This window comes from Thamnophis sirtalis, unplaced genomic scaffold (assembly GCF_051295495.1).
Source record: "Thamnophis sirtalis isolate CommonGarterSnake01/CBP01778 unplaced genomic scaffold, rThaSir2_p1.2 scaffold_1, whole genome shotgun sequence".
NCBI lineage: Eukaryota > Metazoa > Chordata > Lepidosauria > Squamata > Natricidae > Thamnophis > Thamnophis sirtalis.
Window position 1 is genome coordinate 98,321,852 of NW_028261381.1, and position 25,116 is coordinate 98,346,967.

General features: G+C 37.3%; 1 protein-coding gene across 1 annotated transcript in view; it reads left to right on the forward strand.

The window, feature by feature from the left end:
- The first annotated feature begins 2,049 nt into the window (after window positions 1-2,049).
- LDLRAD3 (low density lipoprotein receptor class A domain containing 3) overlaps window positions 2,050-25,116 on the forward strand; it is a 151,038-nt gene continuing 127,971 nt past the window's right edge. Inside the window, exon 1 of the mRNA XM_014076013.2 lies at window positions 2,050-2,270. Coding sequence (XP_013931488.2) covers window positions 2,237-2,270 — 34 coding nt within the window. The 5' untranslated portion in view covers window positions 2,050-2,236. The remainder of the gene's footprint in view (window positions 2,271-25,116) is intronic.

Genomic DNA, 25,116 nt, shown 5'->3' on the forward strand with positions numbered 1-25,116 from the left:
TAGTTGCCAATTTTGAATACTTGATCATAGGAATGCTGCTATGATTGCAAGTGTGAAAAATGGTCATAAGTCACTTTTGTCAATGCCGTTGTAACTTTGAACAGTCACTAAATGAACTGTTGTATGTTTAGGACTACCTCCAGTCTCCCGATATTATATATAGTACATATGTGCTACAAAAAATAGGAATAAATTTACAATAGGCATAATTTACAAATTTTCCAAATTATCAAGTATATATGTAAACACCTATTTTAACATTTATTAAAGAAAAATGTGCACAAGTACTGCTTCGTTGCAAGCAAATTCATTGCTCAAATCGCTAGATTTTAAATGAATTCTTTGATTTCTGATATTTTAAATATCAGTTTAAATACAGTTATAATTGAACATGCAGTGTGACCTATTCCAGTGGAAGTTGTGCTTGTCAATATGTATCATATATCTTGCCAATGGAGCTAGAGAACGTTGACTGCTTAGAAAGACTGAAAATCCACCAAGAAATTTCAGATTAATTGCACTGAAAAAAATAATCTTGGCTGTCAGCAAGAGATACCAGGAAAATAAATGAGAGATCAACAGATAGCAAATACGCTTTTGGCAGATGAGATCAGATGAATAGTGGAAAAGCGCAATATTGTATTCATACTCTCCTGCTTCAAATGAATTAATTCTCTGTGTATTTACTCAAAGTAAATCCTACTGTGTTTTAATAAATATGAACAACTGAGCTTTCCAAACTTTGCTGTGTCAGGACCTTCTAACACGATACATTTATTTATACGACACTACACCACTAAATTAAATTCTCAGACTGCATTCTGAAAGAGCCAATTTAGTGTGCTGATTAATGCACCAGGGTAGATATTAAGAGATGATGAAGTCCCACTTTAGGCATAAATGTGATCCATAGGAATGGCAAACTACTTCCAAAATTACAGGGATTTTTTCAGGTGGTTCCCTGGAGTCAAAAACTGACTTGAAGGCATCTAAAAACAAAAATCTGAAAGGGGTCCCACTGTGCCACCAAGTGATAATGTGGCTCATATGTATGTAAGCCAGGTTTGGAACAAGCTTTGTCTGGATGCCTTTGGCAAGAACACCTAAAAAAATATTTCCAGCTTGCTCTTCCTTGAGACCCAAGGCAACACCAACAGCTAAAAATAAGATTTTTCCCTTTTCAGACCTGTTATCATCATGGTTGTTCTCTGGATATCATGGCCCTTCCTAAAACGCAATGTCCAGACCTGGACTAAAATATTTTTTGATTTTTTAAAAAAATTACTTATAATTAAAATTCTTAATAAAAATTAAAACAAGCTAAACCTAGAGAAAGAGAACAGGATGGGAAGAAAGAATAAAAAGTGCAGGAAAAACAATCTCTTTCTGTGTCTGAGGTGTCCTAGAAATGAGTTAGAATAGATTTACTCCTGTCTAGTTTCACCTTTCTCCTTCTTAGGCTTCTTCCAAGGGGGCATCACAGAGATCAAGTGGCAACTCCTGCAAATTTGCTGGTGACTCCTCAGGTCTGCTCGAATATAGCCAGGATTTTTATGATTTTATTTTATTTTACATCATCTCTCAACAATCCAAAAGACACTAAATTGCTCAGAAAACAAAACAAAAAAACTATACCAGAACAGCTAGAAATCTCTCAACAAAGACAAAATAATTAAAATAGCTGGCTAAAAAGATTTAAGGCAGATGCCCACATACACCATGAAGTCACAGGAAGGCAGAGCCCTTTGAACGTTAGAAAAGTAAGATTAGTTTGACGGCGGAGCCAACTGTTCGTCAATCTGTCTGGGATGTTTTAATGGGGATTTGAAGCATTTAAGAGGCTGGTGCAGCTTTACCGGCTGCGCTCCACTGGACCTACTTTCCACTCGGGGCGAAGGGGCTCCGAGGAGGAGGCGTGAGCCGTCGCAACGACTCCTACCCTCGGGCAAGGCGGGAGCAGCCTGGGCTCCGGGACGTCGCGAGGGCGGCGCAGTGGCCATTTGGTTTGGCAAGAAACACTCAGGAGGGTGTACGCGAGGGAGCGAACGAGAAGGCAGGCGGCAGGCTGGGCGTGAGGGTCCGGCTGGCTGGAAGGGAGCCTCCCCCTGACCCTCCTCCTTCTCCTCCTCCTCCACCACCACCACAGCAGCCTGGGCCTGGGCGGGCTCGGGCCGAGAGGCGGAGGCACTCGGGAGAGCCCCCCAAAGTTTGCAGAGCGGCTGTTGCGCTGGCGGCAATGTGGCTGCTATGGCTGTTCCTGGGCTCGGCGGGTGAGTGGGAGCTGGATGAAGGGAGCAGAGGCGGGCGAGGACAGCTGCCTGCTCCAGCGGGGAAGAGGCGTGGGCTTGAGGGGCGAGCTAGGGGGAGATGCTGGGGGAAGGGAAGCCTTAGGACAGCGGGATGGAGCCTTTGACGCGGGGCCGCCTCTTCTTCCCGCCCCCTTCTTGCTTTGTATCGCTCTTAGCCGGAGGGCGGGAAGTAAAAAACAAAAAAAGCACAAAGTTGGTTGCCTTTGTAACACCGGAGCGCATTTGCAGGGGAGGGGCGGGGAAGGCTCGCGTTAGGGTCGCCTAGATAAACCCGAGCAACGCCGCTTAGTTGGGCCGGTTTGCGTCGCAGGAGTGTTTACATGGCGCTGCAGTCGCTTTGCTGGTCTGGTGTGCGTGTGCGCGCGTGGAAAAGTTGCTTAGCCGTCCTTCAGAGCAGGTTGGACAGAGTGGAGTGGGCAGCCTTGTTCCCTCCCTGTTCCTTTGGTCGGGAGATTCTGTTGAAATGTTATTATTAGCCCCTTCTTTAGGGAGCGGACAATTTCTGGCTTTTCTGATAGGCCAGTTTGTTTTGACAAGCCCCCAAGTCCCACCCTAAAAAGAAAGTGTGAACTTCTTGCTAGTAAAAACATAATAATAGCAACGTAAATAAAAAGTTGTCAGAAAGCTTTTTCTCCCCCCCTCTCCCTTTTAAGCGTTCCAAAGTGCCTTTATTTGTTTTATTTATTTATTAAATTTACATGTCTCCCCCCTTTCACCTATAAGGCCACTCTGTGACTCCTGTCCTACCACTCCCCATTCCCCTGCCCAACACTTAAATTAAACCCTACTGGCCTTAAATTGGAGCCCTGTATTATTTTAGGGGAAAAACTCATGCTGCCCTAGGCAGCTCTGACTTTAAGGACTATTAGCTTTTCATTAATGTTTCTGAGGTTGTGGACATCTCTCTTTGCCTGGTTGGTAGTTACTCTAATTTCTGTAGCAGTGTATATTCTTCGGCCTTGAAAAAACAGGTCACAGTTAATTAATTTGATTTCTGAAAAAGTTTGGATGGTTCTGCATCCACACATTGAACTTGTGTCAAACGATAGCTGAAATAAATCTGTGATGATGAGTTCATCTGATCCCTAGTCCTTAGTTGCACATTGTAAAAGTTGTATTTCCCTCTGCATCTTGGCACCTTTTGCCAATCTTATATACTTCATTGACCATTCATTTAGTGGCGCAGTCAGGGATCACTCTGACACTTATTGACTACTTTAATCTGGTGTGACCAGGCCCCATACCCTCCACCATCTGAGGTTTTTCTCCCAAACCAAGGTCGTCTCAAGTTCCCATCAGATCTCTCAGTTGATCCTCATCTGGGGGACCTGGATTAATTTGAACAGCATTTGATCCACCAGTGGTGATGGTAATGGTAGCTGCATGGTACCAATCTTTGTAACACTTTATGCAGGTTGTTTTAGGCTACTATTGAAAATGGATTTAGTACTCCTCTGGAGTAGTGTTCAGCCCAAAGAAGGCATAAACTTGTGCCCAAAAGATTTTTGATATGAGAGTTTATTTTCAACAGTACTTGCAAAATGCTTGTGCACAAACAGGACAGTGAATATTCTTTATCGGCTTCATCTTTAAGTCCCTTAAGAAGAATAATTAGTGGCTGGTGACACAAAGTGCAAGGGCAGAGAAACCAATGAATCCACCAAATCTTCTCCTTATCCAACCCTAAATAGGTACAGTATCATTTGCTAGCTTTGTTCCCATGACAAGATACAGACTGCGTTGTTTTGAGTTTTCGGAATTTGACAAAATCCATTGATATAGGATAGCAACTCTGAACTACCCATATTTGCTACCAGAGAGGGTTTGCCGGGAGCAAATTTTAAAACAGCAAATTTTATCCTGATGTACTTTTGTACAAGCTCAAAGTTAGTGACATTTCTTGAGGAGAAAACAGGATATTTGCCAATATTACATTTCTTGTATCTCTAATATTTGCTTCTAAGCTGAAAAATCAGAACAGCTGATTCAGTAATGCGAAGTAGGAAAATTTTATCCCATTATTTTTAAGCAATAAAACTCCCCCTCCCAGCCCCTCTTACATTCACCCAGAGAACCCACATTACAGAAAATCAAGAACTGGATACTGGAGATGATCTAGTAATGTCGGGGAGCATTTGAATTATGCCAAACTGAAGGGTTTGACATTATTAAACTTAGAATTATGAGCCACCCTAATTTATAGCGGCAATGATGACTGCTGAAGCATGCTTTAATTAATATGGCCAATAAACTAAGAAAAATGTACTGATGCTATTTAATTCATAGATTTTTTTTTAAATCTTAAATTCTGTTTGGTTCCCAACCAGTTGAACTTTATGTTAATATTAGCACACACCAGGGTTGTTTTTTTTTAATATACTTCAGAATTTAACAGAATAACCAAGTTGGAAGAATCCTTGGAGGTCTTCTAGCCCAGTGATCCCCAACCCCCGGTCCGCGGACCGGTGCCGGGCCGTGGAGTTCCTGGCACCGGGCCGCGCAGCGGCCGGGGGCCATGATCGCTGCAGTGGCCGGGGGCCATGATCGCTGCAGCGGCCGGGGGCCATGATCGCTGCAGCGGCCGGCCGATTCCTGAAAAAAACCTAAGAGCGCCTGCGCAGCTACGTAGGGCTAGCGTAGACAGCGCTAGTAGCGTAGCCTTGCGTAGGCGCAGTTTTTGCTACGCTATCTACGCTAGCCATACTGAACTGCGCCTGCGCAAGGCTACGCTACTAGCGCTGGTCATCGACGCGCTCAGCGGGCCACGGTAAAATTATCAAAGGCTGACTGGTCCGCGGCGATAAAAAGGTTGGGGACCACTGTTCTAGCCAACCACCTGCATCATTCTGTATCTGTATCATTCTGGACAAATGGTTGTCCAGTTTCTTCTTAAATTTCTCTGTTGTTGGTTCACCTACAAACATTAATATAAAATGTTAATATCTCATATTCATCCAACACGCATTCTGATATTAAAAGTCCAGATCATATACATATGTATATTCAAAGGATTACAATTCTCATACTTAGTGAGAAGGTCATGCAAGATTTTAAAATCTTTGTTACATGTTTACATTCTATAGGCACAAAGTATTTTATTTTCCTGAACACTTGCCTAGATTTCTTTTAGCATTTTCAGTGAAAATGTTATGCTTTGTTATATTCTTTTAGATAACACTGAATTATTTTAAGTAGCTTTTTAATTCATGTTAACAATGTGTTATTGCTTGAGTAGAAACAAAAAGTGGACAAACATTTTAATTCAAAGAATATTTAAGCTTTAAAAATGGCCTAGCAAAAAAGCCAGAAATTGTCCACTCCTCTGAGAAGTTTAAAACATTGCCTTTCACAGAATACTGAGCATTTTCTTGTTTCATGTGAATATCACCTGTTGTCTGTTGATCTTTTCTTGTCTTGGCCTGTGAGCATAACCTTGAGAAATAGGAGGAAGAGCTGCAATCAGGGTCTGATAAATGAAATCTCTGTCCAAGCTAGAAATGTAATCTGAAGATTAACCTTCCCTAGTCCTCTGAGATGTAAAGGCAGGAGGGGAGGGCTTTTAGAATTGTAAGATCCTGATAATAAAGGTAGTGTTAATATTCATGATTTTGATTTCCTTGTGTGGACTGCCTTAAAGAGCTTACATCAATGCAAATGGCCTTTATTTTGTGGTTACAATTCCATTGTTGTTGTTGTATCAACTTTCCCTGCTATAAACTTTACATGCTATTGATTATGTTTCTTAATTTCACTTCAAAGATATATTTTCAGAGTAATTGATAACTTAAATGTTCTTAAAGTTTATTTCTTTGATAACAGTATGATACAAATACTGTGTTCACTGATTTCTACTATAACAATTATAGATCAAGTTATACATCCATGATGGCAAACCTAGTCATGCGTGCCAAAGGTGGCACACAGAGCCCTTTCTGTGGGCACATGCGCTGTTGCCAGCTGCTCTTCTGGTTTCCAGCATGTTCATGCAAGCCGGAAACCTGAAAACCAGGTGTGCATACCATCCAGCTGGTCTTCAAGTTTCCAGTGCTCTGGCACACACACCTTTCCAGTTTGGGCACTCTGTGCCGAAATGGTTCACCATCACTATTATACATCAATCTGTCTTTAATGAATCTCATGTTACTACTGCTGTCAGCCACTTTCAATAATCTATTCAGTTTCTGCTTAAACGACTGGTTGTCATTGTCTAAGAAAGAGGTGTTCTTTGTATAGGTTTTGACAATAGAGTTGTAAAGGCTATGTTTTTTTCCCCCCTCAGTTTCCTGGACCTCTCCAAAATCTTTGTATGGGAAGTGGTTGCAGTGTATCAACTGCTTCAAACTGTCATCAGTTTCTAATTGGAAGGTAGTCCAGTCCAATGTGGCAGAGGAAATCAATGAAAATTGTGACCAGTTCATATGCCAGGAACATTTATTGGTTCAGTTTAAGTGAACCAAATTTCTTCTATCTCTTGTTTAGGTCTGGGACTGTTTGATGCTGTTAAGTGCCTGGAGGCACAACTGTGTGCATAGAGTGCATGGAGGCACAACTGTAAACAACTTTGCGTTTTCCAAGGAACACAAAGCTTTTGCATTCTGCCTCCTGGAAAAGATGTATAGGTGCTATATGTGTGTCCCCATGAGTTCTGAAATGTATTTTTTTTCTTTGAATCAGAAGCAATGCACATTTCTGCCGGAAACAAGCTGTAATGACTTAATATAGTTATGATCAACGGCAACGAAGAAAGCAGCAGAATGTGAGATTGCATTAAAGTCTTTTGCCATGATGATGTTTCTTTAAGCATCATTAAGTTTGTTTTTCCAACAGGAAGAATAATTTTTTGATGGTATTGACCACAACTGTTCAACCTTATTGAAAATATGTTTCATTTATTTTATCACCTACTAAGCTAACTGCTTATCGCTTGCTACTGAACAGTTACCACAATAGATTTCTGAAATTAAAAGAAAGTGAAGTAAAAGCACAAATAAGTAAAAAAGGTCTTCAAAATTCCTTTCTGCTAACTGAGCAGGGAGCAATATTAAAAAGCAAAGTAATTTTGTTTTAAAACCTCTCTGGAATAAATGGCAGTACAATTCTTCATAGATCTCTTTTAGTAATTCTAGATTAAAGGTCTATCAGCAAAGCAGTGACCTAATACATTAACATTAAAGCTGATTAAATGCACTACATTAAGGAGGGTCTATTATTGAGATAAATAATTTTGTAGATTTCCTAAATTGGTTACTAATCATCATGGTTTGTATTCTGTTTCATCCCAACATTTATTATTAATTGGTAATTGCTACACGCTGAGTGAAATTATGTAAGAAAATTCAAACTCAGACAAGCAATAAACTCTTTTTTTTACTTTATTTTTTTACACTTGAATATAAAAATCAGGAAACAGTGATGAAAAGAAAAGTGAAGCCATTGTTTGCTATGGGGTGTTTTTACCAAAAACCAGAAGTAAATGCTGATTTCCAGCAAAACCATAGTAAATCGTAGTCACATGACTGAAAGATGCTTCAGATGTCTGTAAATGTGAGCTGGCTTTTTAGCATCCAAAATGTGATCATATGACCAATGGAGATGGGGGTATCCATGAGAATTTTGAAACCAGATTGTTAGTATCTCTCGGGAGGGGGGTTGTTCGCTGGAACTTTGAACAATTGCTAAGCAACCAGTCGTAAGTCAAGGACTATCTGTAGGTCATTAAAATAGTCCATGAATTCTTGATTCATGGGAGGTTCTTGATCCTCATTTAAATCTATAGCTTTCTTTTTAAATGCTACTAACTTCTTTAAGAAATGTACTGGAAGGTACTAATGACTTTACAAAGAAACATGCCTTAAGATCTCAAATCACAAGATCTCAAATTAAGACAAGCTTAGTTCTTTCATTAATGGTTCTAGTTATTGTTTATATTGAACTTCTTTCTACTTGAACTTATGAACAGAATTTTGTCTGTATTGTGTGCATATGTTTATATTATTAGCAAGCCTTTTGTATTTACTAGCTTCTCTGTTGGATTGGTTTCCTTCTTGATACTGAGTTATTCATAAATTTCATTTTTAAGACTGGCATATTAGCAATGACAGGAAAGAGTAATTGGCAACTACAAATAAAATAATATCAAATGAATTCTAGTTTATATCACAATATTTAAGATAATATTTTAAATCATACAAATTACAATTTATTGTTTCGATTAAGCAGAGCCCTGGTGGCACAGTAGTTATAATGAAGTATTGCTAAGTCTGTCCAGAGCCTGAAGTTCAATCCTGAAGGGGCTCAAGATTGACTCAGCTTTCCATCTTTTTGAGGTTGGTAGAATGAGGACCCAGATTGTTTGGAACAATGTGCAAAAAATGCTGATATTGTGAACTGCCCAGAGAGTGTTATAAAGTATTATGGAGTGGTAAATAAGGCTAATTGCTATTGCCTGTGCTAAGCCCGTGCAAATGAAAATACAGCCTTTTATGTTAGAGTTGGCATTTACTTAATTAGCACTGGAGAATTTATTTTCATTTTTAATATGCTGTGAGAGACTTTTTAAACCTAAATGATGGCAATATTTTATGTATTTCCTTAGAATCAGTCTTTGTACTATCTCATTCTTGCTTCCTTTCTTGAGAATAGTCTTGCTGGATCAGGCCGAGGGCCACCTAACCAGAGCTGAGGTGGCGCAGTGGTTGAAGTACAGTACTGCAAGCTACTTCAGCTGACTGCTAGCTGCAGTTCAAATCTCACCCGCTCAAGGTTGTCTCAGCTTTCCATCTTTTTGAAGTGAGTAAAATAAGGACCCAGATTGTTGGGGACAATATGCTAACTCTGTAAACTACTTAGAGAGGACTGCAAAAGCACTGTGAAGTGGTATATAAGTCTAAGTGCTATTGCTATTTCATCTCATAGGGTAGTCCTTCAGATGTCAAAAAAAGCCCATAACAACTGATCAAAGCAACTCTCCTCTCCCATGTTGCTCCCACACACTTAGTAAATATAGACCCCATGTCCACCTCCCATGTTTGGAGGAAGCATAAAGTCATTAAAATAGTAGACATTGATAGACATATTATCTAATAATGTCTATACAGTAGTTTCTTTTTGAGGTAATCTAAATTAGCAAGCAACATGGGAATGTATTGGTTACAGACTGCATAGAAAAAATATTTCTTCATGCTAGTTTTAAATCTCTTATTACTCAGTTTCATGAAATAACTTGAATTGTCAACTTCCTTGATGACTATTCATGCCAGGAGCATGACATCCACTGGATTTGAAATGTGCTAATTAATTAGATAATTGGCCTCATTGGAAAACTATTAAGTGTTCTGTAATTTGATATCATAAATACAAATCTCAGGATCCCTACCAGCATTGTTAAAATTAGAGAGTTGCGTTATTATTGCTAAAAGTTATATAGCATCTCTGGCTGTTGTAAATGGTTGTGCTATGTGCCTCCCTGCAGTCACATGATCACACGTCGGGCGGGTTCAATTTGTAGCCCATTATGGTGTTCCACAGTCACTTAACCATGATTTGTGATGTTTTGGGCCATTTTATGGCAAAAAAAAACCATCCATCCATTTGATTAGTTTTATTTGCTTTTGCAAATGACTGCTTTTGCTTTATTTAGTGACTGGTATTTGCATCGTGCCGACCAGTTTTGGTCGCCATGATGTAGAAAAGATGTGGAGACTCTAGAAAGAGTGCAGAGAAGAGCAACAAAGATGATTAGGGAACTGGAGACTAAAACATATGAAGAACGGTTGCAGGAACTGGGTATGTCTAGTTTAATAGAAAGAAGGACTAGGGGGGACATGATAGCAGTGTTCCATTATCTCAGGGGTTGCCACAAAGAAGAGGGAGTCAAACTATTTCCCAAGACACCTGAGGGTAGAATAAGAAGCAATGGGTGGAAACTAATCAAGGAGAGAAGCAACTTAGAATTGAGGAGAAATTTCCTGACAGTTAGAACAATTAATCAGTGGAACAGCTTGCCTCCAGAAGTTGTGAATGCCCCAACACTGGAAGTCTTTAAGAAGATGTTGGATAGCCATTTGTATGAAATGGTATAAGGTTTCCTGCCTAGGCAGGGGGTTGGACTAGAAGACCTACAAGGTCCCTTCCAACTCTGCTATTGTATTGTATAATCGCAATATTCACTTAACTGTGGCATTCAGTTAATGATCAGTGTGGGGGGAAAAAGCCAGAAAATTACTTCCGCTCATGTGGAAGCCTCAAAGTAACTACTTACAACTGTATTTCCAGTCCCAATTATGGTTGTATGTTGAGGACCACCTGTAAATAAATAAATAATATTGTCAAATACCTAATTGACTTTTATAGTTGGTAAGAATATGAAAAAAATAAAAATGTCTAGATAATCAAATGCTAATAATTTCTTGGCAGGATCTTACCTGTCAAGATCAATAACCTGTTTATTGGTATCCTGACAAAATATCTATGTAAACTTCCACTTCCTTTTATATAACTATTCTGATAATTTTGAGAACCTATGATGTAAGTACTGGAATCTACTTCATAGGTTAATGTTCAAAGGATAAGATGAAAGATGGGACAATGTGTGCTCCCTTGAGCTATTTTGAAGAAAGATATGATATACGTATAGTAAGTAAGATTTAGAAAAGTTGGCATAGCTAATATTTTCCAGATAACTACCAACAGTAGGAGCTTCACTGAAAAACAGTATAACCTAAATGTTTTTGGAAATATCAGTTACAAGATTCCATGGTTGTGTTTATGTTGTAGAAATTGAGGAAAGTAACTATGGAAATCTGTTTGAAATCCAATTATTTATATTGTTTATACACATTTTTGGCAGCATGTAAGTGAACTCTCAAACTGTGTTTTGGAAGATTGTAAATAAATTCTGTGCTAGCATATTCCAATTATTTATGACATTCATAATGTAATTTGTAACAGCCTCCTTAATAAAAGTGTGCTTACTTACATGCCTGAGTCAGGAAATTATGATGTGAGCAATCTCTCCAAAAATCTGCAAGTTCTATCCTATTGTGATGAGTTCTGTCAAGTTATAGTTTGTTATCTTATTTGTATAAAGTATATATTCCCCCCAAAGTATCACAAATGCATAAAATCCAGTACATTGTGAATTATAATAATCAAGAAAGCAAAATTACACAAATTTCCTCCATGCTGTTTTTTTGGCATTGTGGTAATGTAGTTTATCACTTTTAAAATTGCTTCATCACTTGTTTCCAAGATATTGGATATTGTCTTCAATAAACAATCATTGCAGTTTATCTTACTTGTTGTTTTTTTGTGTAGGAGAGAGGAATGAGTCATCTGTCAATACATTGCATGTACCCCCTATGACTATCCCCTAGAGCTGTTGTGGCGCAGTGGTTAGAATGCAGTACTGTGGGTTAACTCACTGCTCACTCCAGGAGTTTGATTTTTAGCAGCTTAAGATTGACTCAGCCTTCCATCCTTCCGAGGGCAATAAAATGAGGAACCAGATTTTTTTTTGGGGGGGGGAGACAATATGTTGACTCTCTAAACTGCTTGATATGGCTGTAAAGCACTATGAAGTGGTATATAAGTCCTATTGCTATTGCTACTAGGTGGATTAAGGACAAAGTATGTTGTCAAGCAGTCTGTAAGGTAGCAGTGCTAGTTTGCAGGCTGGCTTTTTTTTTTGCTTAGGAGCATTCTACCCTAAATATGCCCATATTTATTGGTGCTATGCTATTGCTGACAAAGGATGTTGCATAAGGCAAAAGTGCAATTAAGCATTTGTGCCTTCTGAATCTTACCAAAAATGGTAGATGATTGCCTCTACTGATTAAAACCCTGATGAAAGACAGAAGTCACCCATTTGTATGAGACAATGGATTATGGAAGATTGCAACTTGGAATGTAAGAAGAATCAAGGACATGTATGAAATTAATTAAAATGTGTCTGACTGTAAGAGAAAGGAACAATGTATAGATTTAAATGAAGGTGATCTTCTCCTATGGAATGATAAATATACACGTGGTAGTGAAGGTCTATGCTTAAGTATTACTGGAAATATGAAATAGTATCATTTGGGATGTGACTCCATTGATTGGTAGTAGTTGCATGTTATCTCAGTGAATTGTTGCATGTTATCCCAGATAAATGGCGAGATGAGTGGCATATAAATTAAATAAACAAAGAGCAAGAGAAGACCTTTGAGGAAAATATACAATATTCTGCATGAATGCAATCTAGAAAAAATGATTGCATTGGGTGGACATGAATGAATTGTTAATGAGACAATGTAGAAAATAAATGATTGGGAGATCCAAGAATGAATATGACTGGTGACTGGCTGGAAATGAGAAAAATACATATGACAATTATTACTGCAAGAAATATAATGTGCATAGTGAGAAAATGATCATTGCAAAGAATAAGACAGAAAGAGCAAAGAGCATTAAGTTTGAAAGATGGAGAGAAAAGCTGAATAATGTTGATGGAAATAAAACATGAACATTGCAAAAGGGCTAAACAAATGGCATTCAAAATAAAAGCAGCATAATGGTTTGAGATCAGAAATGTTTATAGGAATGATAGTGATAGTAAAGAGTGGCATTGAAACAGATGATAAAAATGTTAATATCCAAGAAAAAATGAGTAAAAGGAAGTCATAAAAGCTGTGAGTGTTGAAAAATATTAAAACTGCAGATGTAGATTATATTACTGAAGAATTATTAAAGTATGTATATGATTTACTTATGGATACTCTGTGTGTCTTGTTTAATGATTACATTAAGACACCATCTGTGCTTGATAATCAGAAAGACACTGTTATTATCACTAAGAAATATATGAGTGTAACAAAGTTAGTTTCTTGCTCATTTTTTATTTAGATAAATATATGATTTGACATGAACTTGGAAATGTTTTGCATGAATATGAACTTAGAAGAGGTTGCCAAATGAGATAAAAGAGCTGTATGTTGGAAGTAGAGAATGCATGTGCATGCATTGAATATTTAACAAAATGCAAATAATATAAATGATGTCAATTGTCCATACTGCTTTGGAAACACCAGACTTTGTTGATTGTTTGGAGTGAAGTCTCAAATAAAACTTCCTCTCTTATGTCCAAATTCAATAGAAAGAAGATTCAGAAGTTTCACTATTCAAGGACTGCTTGTTAGGGTTGGAGGTGTGTGTCTGTTGGGAATGTGAAAATGCAAATACTTGTTTGGTTCCTCCTTTGGGAGCCTGTATAATTTGCAGCAAATACTTGATGAGGTATAGGATGCAATGAAGAGAATAGATCTAAAAATTAATGTAACGAAGACAAAATAAAATAAAGTTAAGTACTACAAATCATTTAAAAATAGTGAAAAACCAGATCAAGTAGATGAATTTAGGTACCTCACTTGCTAGAATGTTTAATAAAAATCAAGAATTATGAAATGGATGGAGACATTTTAAGGTGCAATTCCTGACAGTAAGTAATATATACTCTATTCTGAGAAATTAATGCTTATCAAAAGTAGCAAAAATTGCTATCATAGGTTTGCTTTTGCCACTTGGTCATAGTGGTGAGATTATGTATATCAGGGGAAATATCAAAGTAAGTTGTATGCAGTAGAAGTGGCATTATAAATGTGTGTGATGGAAAAAGAAGAGATGGTTTCAAGAGATGGATGGTGAGTAAATAGGAACTAGTAACAAAAAAAAATGAGTAACCAGTATATTTAATTAAGTTGGTGGTACAGAAAGAATGACAATTGACAATTGAATGAAATAACATATGAAGAATACAGAGTGGATAAAGGAGAAAAGGAACACCAATAAAGTTATGAGTGGGTAGAGGTGATGAGAACTTCAGAAAGAAAGAATATTTTGAAGATTTCAAGTCAACTTATGAAGCAATGTACATATGAGGTAGAAGTAAGGACAATGTACAGGATTATACAGTCGATATGCAGGAATAGCAAACAGTGTTGGTGCCAACTAAATTTAATTATGTATATTTCATGTGTTTAATTTCTTTGCTTCCTATTCCTTACTCCCTTTGTGTACTTTACATAAGCTTTAAAATAAAACGTATGATGAATTTTTATGAAAGGACTTAGTAAGTCTGTGCAAATCATTTCATGATGTGCTTTCCTCAAGCAATGTACGTCTATGAATTGTTCCTCAAAGCCAAGAAGCAGCTGCAGCCTGTCAGAGGTTTGCTTTTGCTTCTGAGATCTTCTGAGCATCTCTATATATGCCCAGAAGATACTTCTGCCCAAGTAACTGATGAAATAAAGCCTTTTTTCTTCCATGATTGAGTTTCTTTTTCCCTTTGCAGCTCTCAGCGACAAACTAATATTTCTGACTCAGATGACAAAAATGGAAATTCATTGATAACTTTAAAGTGGTATATACGAAAGATGATGTTGGGAAAAGTGCAGAGCAGGTAGACATACGAATCTTTCATATGGATTCACACACCTAAACAAAAGTAAATGAAGTTAGCATATGTATGTATTACTTGTGTATACATACTTGTTTGGGTGTCTGTTAAATCTGAAAATCCATTAAGTCTGAATATCGAACATAAGCCAAGAGTCAGTCATATATGAGAAAATTACTTTAAGTAACTTATTCAATATATGAGAAAAGGACCTGTGCCTATTCTTAACTTTACATTCAGCATATGTAAAATTGCATAAATTGTTTTGCTTAAAACACTTATCTTTAGCAGTTGGCTTCATCTAAATGCCAACTCTAGGAAGCACACTGCTTTTGTATGATTATATCCTGTTGAGCAAGTAAATTAGAGGAATAAAACTGGACTTCAAGACCACAGGAGGACTCAAATTAAGATACTACATCATTCAGATTGACCTCAACACTGCTAACTTTATTTTGGGGATTGGAGTTGTTCTTCTTCATCCCTGTTGCTCTTGTTCTTCTTTACTGCAATGGCCTCTAAAGTTAACTGTCATCCTGTCATCACTTGATATCTTTGGTCATCTTTGTTCTCCTCTAGTATTGGAAGACATCATCTTTACATGCTTGTCTTCACAGGTTTTTTTTTTATGGTCTGTGGAAGTTGCTGATTTCAAATTTTTAAAATTGCAGATCCACTTCTATGTCACAGAGCATTTTTTTCCAGCCATTTGCTAATGTTTTAATTTAAACTACTTTCCAAATTACAGTGAAGTTGAAGACTGCTGACTTCAATTTGTAGTTGATGTTGAGGTCATGTAGGGCATGTCGATTTCTTCTGAGTCTATTGCACATATCCTCCAACACAATCATTTCTCCTAAAATAATGTCTTCGTGTAAAATATTTTAGTTGGCTGGATGAATAATGCTATATTTTGGTGACAAAAACATGCTATTCAATTTTTCATTTCTCATGAATCACTTGGAGCCCTTGTGTTCTTAGGTTGTATTCTCAGTGTATAAATTTGAAACAGTATAATATTTGGTACAAGGTGGCTGAAGAACTAAACTTAAACAAATGATGGCATAAACTTTGCCTTCTGCAAGTTACAATAAATCAGGTGTGTCAAACTCACATCACAGCAGCGTCACAGCAGCTGCTGTGATGTGAGTTTGACACACCTGATTTATTGTCACTTCCAGAAGGCAAAGTTTATCAGGACTCCCCCTCCTTTCACTAAACCAGGCGTGGGTGTGGCCAGTGCGTACCATATCCAGCCCGCAGGCCGGGAATTTGAAAGCCCTGCAATAAATGATTGGAAATTGATACATGATATATTTCACAATTTTTGGATGGTGTAATGGGCTTACTATGACTGATCTTAATTCTGAAATTCACTGGTGTTTGCATTAACAATGACATTCTGTCTTGTAGTACTTTCTCCCTGCAATTGATTCTTCATAGTTAAATCCCCCTGAGTATTCTCAGTGATGGTGTCAGATCAAACCAGTCTTGTTGGCATTGAATAGTTGGAGTAGTGTCAGGGTTTAATTTTTGATGAATTTATTTAACTTTTCTCAAATGGTTTTGCAGTTGGCATAAAAATTCACCAAATGTTTGCTTGTTCAAAGTGCCATGGGCATTCTAAAACTTTTTTTAGAGCTATTTATTGTAAGCTTTGAGACTGAAATCAGAGCCCTAGTGGTGCAGTGGTTAAAGTGAATTATTGCAGAAAAACTATGCCCACAGCCTGGCATTTGATCCTGACAGGGCTTAAGGTTGACTTAACCTTCCATCTTCCCAAGATTGGTAAAATGAGGACCCAGATTATTAGGGCAATACACAAATAATGCTTCTACATTGTAAACTGCCTAAAGAGGGCTGTAAAGTGCTATTGGACAATATATAAGCCTAAATGCTATTTGCTCTTGCTAGTGTGGTTGAACATTGTATTAGCTTCTGCTGATCTTAGTTAGTGTGTAGTAACACCTCAAAAATGTTTCTGCCTAAGCCAGTTCATCACTATTTGTTCCAGTATTGATTTTTGCAATTTTCACAGTTTTCTTGCAGAGTTTTCATGTTCTTATGCTCCAGTTTCAGTAGAGTTCCTGATAGCATCTACATCATATTTCAAGACACACTTCTTCGTCTTTTTTTTTGCCTTAGGAATATTGAATACATTTTCTTTCTTACCCCCTGTACTCTTCACAAACAGGTGTCAGAATCTTGAGACTACTGCTGCAATCAAGTCCAACTTCTGACTTACTCTTAAATTTATTTGTTCTCTTTTTTCAGCCACTTTATTATTGAACTATAATAGAGGAGATGCAAGCACATAGTCTCTGAGAGCTCCCTCCCCCACCATCTTTGAAGCAGTGGTCGACTGCTGAGATTGCCAAAAGCATGAGACAGTTTGTGAGTTTCAAAAGCAAGACTATGTGTGAGAACACAAACACTAACAATTTGCTGAGATTAATGTATGTGCAGAAGAAGTAACAGTAAACACATTCTGGATGCCATAGACTTATCTATTAATCTTCAGGGTGAAATGTAAACAGATTTAGTTTGTTACATTCCATGTTTGTTAAAGGGGTCCTTAATTGAATGTTTCACTCTAATGAGTATATACACTAATAAAAGTGGAACAGTACAGGAAATCCTCAGGTGGCAAACAGTTGTTCAAGGAACATTCAAAGTTGCAATGAATGAATTGTAATTACAATGGGTTTCTCATAGTTCTGGCCATTGCAGCATCCCTGTAATCATGCGATTGCGATCTGGATGCCTGGCTCATGATTGTGAAGTTGTAGCAAGCAGCAGTCATGCGATCGCGATTTCCTGCCAACTTCTCACAAAGTAAGTCAGTTGGGAAGCTGGCAGGTAATTGGATGTTGCAGTCATGGGAGCTCCTCACTTAAAGACCCACACAGTTATCACTTAATGGCAACTGGAACTGCCAGACTTTCCATCGCTAAGTGGCAGTCATGTGACATTACACTTTAGCAAAAGCAATAGCACTTATACCGCTTTACAGTGCTTTACAGCCTTCTCTAAGTGGTTTACAGAGTCAGCCTATTGCCCCCAACAATCCAGGTCCTCATTTTACCCATCTTGGAAGGATGGAAGGCTGAGTTAACCTTGAGAGCCTGTTGGGATTTGAACTGCAAAATTGCAGGCAAACAGCAGTCAGCAGAAGTAGCCTTCAGTACTTCATTCTAACCACTTTGCCACCAAGGCTTTATGACCATATTTCTTGGCAAAGACAATTCCAGTCCTGATTGGCATTGTAAGCCAAGGACTACCCATACAAAAATTATCTGCCTAATTGTTTACCTGTGTTAAATTACTGCAGCATAATAATAATAATATGTATATTTTTATTAACACTTGATATTTTAGGTAGTAACTTATTCAAAAATTATGACTAGAGAAGACAGCTGAAAATACAGCTGAAAGATAAAATATATTTACTAACCTGATGGTCCTACATAGTTAGACATGTTCCCTTCAGTATCTTCAAAGCAGGAACAAGCAATATTTTACTCAGGCAACCTGACTTTGCACTTTTTTGTTGTACCATTATCATTTTATTCACTTAATTCTGTAGCTACAAGTATAGGAACTTCATATCATTATTTCCAAATGTGATCCTTGCTGTCGTAATTGGATTTTAGTTAATAAAATATGCATTTCAGAACCAGAAATGTATTTCTCAGACCTTCAAAATAGCAAGAATGCCTTAGCAATAGCAGTAGCAGTTAGACTTATATACCGCTTCATGGGGCTTTCAGCCCTCTCTAAGCGGTTTACAGAGTCAGCATATTGCCCCCAACAACAATCTGGGTCCTCATTTTACCCACCTCGGAAGGATGGAAGGCTGAGTCAACCCTGAGCCGGTGGGATTTGAAAAGCCGAACTACAGAACTGCAGTCAGCTGAAGTAGCCTGCAGTGCTGCATTTAACCACTGCGCCACCTCGGCTCTTGTTCTCATTGCTTACTGGATCTTCCATTCCCCACCCACCCACCCCCGGATCCCTTGCATTGACATCCAGGCTGGTGAACTCATTTCCTGCAATTTCAGTTGGCATTTATTGGAGCATGGTGTCTCATGTAGTTAGGTTGCTAGTTGGAGATTAGCAAGCCCACATTTGAGACCCAAGTACTGCTGAATGGCGGGGTGAGCTCCCATGACTTGCTCCAGGATCTTGGCAGGGATATTAAAGGAACCCTCATAGACATTCTCCAGGCAACAGTGAGTCACTGGCTAATCTTTTCAACGCCTTAAGGTGGAAGGAGCTTAAACCACACCTCCGATAAACAGGGTGGGGGATTTGTCATTTATTGCTCTTTGCAGTTTTAAATGAGGTTACTTCCCAAACCTATTAATTCATCTTTCATCTCCATATTAGCAAATAGAGTATAATAAGATGTAGTTATTATTATTGCATATTTTAGCTATATAGGTTTTAAAAAGAAATATTTTAAATTATTGTTCAGATAAAAAATTCTCAACTGATAACTTTAAAATAAATTTTAAATTAAAAATTAATCCATGTTTTTTATTTTTATTTTTACCCTGCTGATCAGCCAAATAGAAAATACTTGCTTTGGAGTAAAAGACATTGGTCTTTGGGGTTTTAAAAGAATGTTTTTTGTTTAATTTTAAAATGGAAAAGAAGCAAATCTTCTCTATTTTTTTCCCATGCAAACAGGGCAATGTAGTAGACATATATTGACCTAGTTCCAAGTTAATATTGATTAATTCTGGATGCATGAATAGCTGACATTTAGAAGAGAACTTTTTTCAACTTGAAGCCTAGGCTTTTAAATCATCAGATATGACAGTAATAAACAAATTTGCAATGTTAATTTTGGTAACACATTGTAATTCATTGCAAAAAAACAACCTTGTAGCATCATAAAGACTAAAAATGATTGTGACATCTGGTTTACTATAAATAAATTCTGGAGTTCAAAAACATTATTTTTCTAATGTCCCCACAAGTTAAAAATGTTCATAGCCAGTTACTGGAGTTACACATCATAAATTATATCATACTATTATACGAACTATTGTTCAATTCACATATCTCACTAAGCCATAATCATACAAACCATGTTTACTGTGATCTATTAATCCATTAACTGTGTAAAAGTACAAATAGTGCATAAAGATAAATAAATACTTTATAAAACATATGTATGTTCAATATTTGGGTATCCAATAAGTATATCTTATGGAGGTCCTTCCTATATTTCCTGGCAATGGAAGGGTGTCTGTCTTAACTTCTATACAAGATTGTCAATAGACCGCAAATTACAACTTACAGAAGAAAAATAATATTTAGAATTTTTTAGATTATTATTACATTTGTATATGAAAGGACTGTCAAAAGCAGCATTTTTTTGGAAGTATAATAAGGATAATACTTCTTTAAAATATATAGTTCCACAATCTTAAAAAGTTTTGCAAGAAAGTAATGGATTCTATAAATGTGATTGTGCGACTCAAGCTAAATGTTTCAGAAGATAAATTCTTTTGAACTATATCCTCGCGGATGGAAGTTTACAATTGGACACTGTAAATAAAGTCTCCCTGCTCTTACTCTGGCTAAAAGATTGGTATTGTAGCATTGGGAAAATAAATATATGTCCACTTAGTCAATATATTGAAGAGAAGATTGCACTTTCAAGTTACGAGTAGATTGTCTACATGCAAAGACTTTGTATAGAAATATAGAAATTTACATATAATGAACTTTAAACAGAACTCCTTTAAACAGAATGCAGTGGGTTTAAAAAATATAGCTGTATGAATGTATTAAAATATATTTGTACTTGAATAATATTTCCATTAGACAAATATAAACAGAATTAGAACTGTTTATTGCTATAATGACATATTTTTTCTTTTTTCTTTTTTATATTTATCCACTTTTTTTGTTAAAGCGCTTCCTCCCCCCATTTTTCTCCTTTCTGACAATAGTATTTGTCACTAGCATATTATTTTTGTTTTGTTCTTTTTTGTTATTAATGAAAAAACATAAATAAATAAGACTACATCTTGTAGAGTGCCTATACGTGTTGATTGTATGTAAATCATACATGTTTTTGGTACTAAAATGGCACTTGTAGACAAGGGCATTTTCAATACTCAGTAAAATGAATTTTCCATTTTTTTGTAAGCCTTTGTTTTATCATTGGTTTTTTTTCTTTTTAGTAGTATCTTCTTTTTAGCAAATATGTACAGTATTTCATTAGTAAAACCAATGTATTAAAACTTAATCTAATAGCTGTTTCAGTTGAGCTTGAGATGTATGAAAAGTTTAGACTTAGAAACTTCCTTGGTGAAAAAAAAGAACCATAAATTATGGTTACATTGAAATGCATTCTACTGTATTGAAGCTTTAGAATACTCTTACCATAACTGTACCTCAATTGCCCACTGACCTTCAACTTAAATAGACCATGGGAAAATTTTCAGAATAGCATCATCTGTCATTAATAGAATTTGGGCTGGTCATCTTTCTTACTGTTGGAAAATGTTCTATATTGCTGTTGAACCTTGCTTCCTCACTCTGAAATAATGATTCTTAGAAGGGAATACAGTCATTAGTTTATTTCAGCCATTAACTTTAATCTGATCAGTATGTCCAGACAATTATGTGGTAAATACTTTTAGCAGTGGGAGTATTCTGTGAAAAGTCATTCATGCATAGTCTGACAGGAGGAAATTTCTAGCAGATTGATTTTTCTGGTAATGTTTTTGGTTGTCAGAATATTAAGTGGTATAACCTTCTGATAATGTTTTTGGTTGTCAGAATATTAAGTGTTATAAATTTCTTTCCACTAAAGAAAATACTAAAGGAGTACAAGACCCAACCAAATTTTAACCCTTATGATTTAGCTGAATATGTAAATCAAAACAGATTCTCTTCTCTCATGTGGCTTTTAGAAGAATACATTTCTTGCAAACCCTGAACAGAGGTGGTATTCAGCCAGTTCTTACAGGTTCTGGGGAGCCGGTAGTGGAAATTTTGAGTAGCTTGGAGAACCAGCAAATAGGCTGGCCCCGCCCCGCTGCATCCCAGGTGATCTTCTTTTGTTGCCCTGAACAGAAGAACGGAACTCGAAAGCGGGGAGGGAATGGGGATTTTGCTGTATCCTTCCCCGTCCACGCCCACAAAGCCATGGCCAAAAAGCCACACCATGCCCACAAAGCCACACCCACAGAACTGGTAGTAAAACAAATTGAATTCCACCACTGCCCTGAATCCTTTAGACGTTGAAAATAAGGGAACATTACCTGGCTCCCAAGGAATTTATAGAATGTATTACTGTATGACTTCTACTATCTTTCTACTACTGTAAATAGAAATCTATATAAATAAAAATGTAATGGTTGTTTGTTCAAAATTGCTAATCTCCTAAAGTTCTTCACCGATTGCTTTGAAATTTTGACACAATGTTGCATTCGAATACGCGAATGTTTTTATATATGTATATTATATAGATGTCACACCTGTGACATGATTTTTTTGTAAAAACATGTTTTTTTGAAAACCAGCGCCATCTGGTGGACGTAAAAGCAACACATGCTATACTAAATATTTCATGATTCCATTTCAATGTTTCCAATTGCATTGTTATATTGAATTTTCATAGATTTTGATTTATTTTCATTTTGATTTAATTATTTCGTGTGACATTGCATTGGAATTGAGCTGTGTTGTTTACCATAGCGTTCATTTAGTGAGTATAGTATATTCGGAACAGTTTGGCCTCTCTCCAGCTTCGTCCCGATGGTCCCTTTATATGTGTGGCTGGGCTGCCCTTTCCCCTTTCCGCCCCTCCTCTGACGAGCTTCGGCCATTTCCGCCAAGGGGAGCCGAAGCCCTTCGGCCTCCCCTCTCTCCCCTCCCCTCCTGCCGGGCCTTTGCTGTCTGCAGCATAGTGCCACCTGCGCCATCCCTCGGCCGCCTCCCCCGCCCTTAAGCCGGCCTACGCCCAGCCAGCCCAGCGGACATCCAGAAGAGGCGGAGGCAGAGCGTCTCCTCAGCCCGGCCGGCCGCATGCGCTCTCTACCCCCCCTCACAGTGATCCAGCGGTGGTGGTGTCAGCCTGAGGTGCAGCAGGGCTGGGGGGCCCCTTCTCCTTCGAGATCCTGGACATCTCACTTTCCTGGGCCACCGATTTGGGGGAGCCCGAGCACAGCTTCTCCAAGGAGATGCTCAACAACTTCCATGAGGCCAACAGACCCAGCGCCGTCTCCTCAACCAGGCTTGCCTGGCCCAGCAGCCCCGAGTCCTGACCAACGGCAGCATCCACCTGCCGCCCCACTACCCCCAGACTGGGCCACAGCAATGCATGTTTGGAATATAAATTAAATTATGTAATGGTTACAATAGCTGTGTATTAGTTTCTGAATTCAGGATTGGATTAACAGGGTTTATGTTAGTGTCAAGGGCAACAGTACCACTGGATATATCCTTCAAGTCTTATGTTTCAGGTGAAATAAAGCATAGGTAATATGAATGAATAGTGATGAAACTGAAATAGAACAGTGATAGTTTCTTTCTCTTCCAAAGATAAACTGTTTTTCCCACAACTTGCAAGATATAATCATCTTAAGAAATATGTGTTCGTTGGGATTTTATGATATTTTTTTTTGCAAAAGTTGGCACTGAATGTTATCAGAACTTGATGTAGTACCCATCGATGAAGGAACTCTGGGTGAACAAATAATAAGAGTATTCTGTTTGTTTAATTTATTTTATAAACAAGTCATCCAACATGCAGTGTGCCTGGGTGGGAAAAATGCCCCTAAGCTTACTCAACTCAATAAAAGTGATAATTAGAACCATCTGCGCGAATATTTCATTTAAAAAGTCTTGGGCCATCACACACTATGAATCTGACAAAATCATACTGTCATTTGCGCTGAGAGAGTCTTCTCATTGTTTTATTGATAAACTGCAAATCAACTAGCAACCTGAAGAAGGTACTGAAGTCTGTGCTTTAAAAATAAAATAGCAGGTGAAAGTTGTATTTTCTTGATCTTTGTACTTTCACATTGTTTTCTTTGGAGGCATACACAATACACACACATTTTCACATAAATTTTCAGAATATATGTATCTGTATGTGTTTTGCAAATTTATGTGAAACTGTTTAATGTTTAGTATCTTAATAAAGTTGTTGAATATGTTTGTGAGGGAAAGACGCAGGAGCCATGGAATCAGAGAGTAAGATGTTTATTATTAGGTGACAAGCGATTCAAAACGTCCCTGCAACTGTCAGGGTATTTATACTCGAGCCCAAAGCAACTGTCAAATGACCAGCCAGTCAGAGAGCTGGTAACAGGGAACATTTGCATATATAACAAAAGTAAATATTAGTAAAGTCTTAAACCTATGTGTCCTTGGCCATATGCAAGAACTTGTTATCATTCTTCAGTTTAACAGTAAATTGAATATATATATATATATATATATATATATATATATATATATATATATATATATATATATATATATATATATATATATATATATATATATATATATATATATATATATATATATATATATATATTCACAACCCCTGGTAAGCCCCAATTATGGGAGGAAGCTAACTGCTTCCATCATCTGTCAATCGGCTCGTCACAAGAGTCCATCACGACAGAAACACAATATTTTTACTGTTGCCTTTGTTATATATGTGGTTTTTTAAATCAGCACAAATAAAAAACATATATATATATATGTTTTCTGAGGTTTTCACGGGTGTTAGTATGTAGGTCTCTAGTTGTTCGGGTTTTCTCCCGCGTAGAATTGGAGATGTCTTGGCGACGTTTCGACGAAGTCTCATTCGTCATCTTCAGGCTGCTTCAGACTACTTCAGGTTTGGTGTTTCCAGGAGTAGTCGCCAAGACATCTCCAATTCTACGCGGGAGAAAACCCGAACAACTAGAGACAGACAGACAGACAGACAGACAGACAGACAGACAGACAGACAGACAGACAGACAGACAGACAGACAGACATACATACATACATACATACATACATACATACATACATACATATATATATATATATATATATATATATATATATATATATATGGTGTGTGTGTTTTTTTTTATAAATTTAAAAAAAAAAAAAAAAAACCACAAATATAACAAAGGCAACAGTAAAAATATTGGGTTTCTGTCGTGATGGACTCTGGTGATGAGCCGATTGACAGATGATGGAAGCTATATATATATTTTCAATTTACTGTTAAACTGAAGAATGATAACAAGTTCTTGCATATGGCCAAGGACACATAGGTTTAAGACTTTACTAATAAATATATATATATATTTATTATGTATGTATGTATGTATGTGT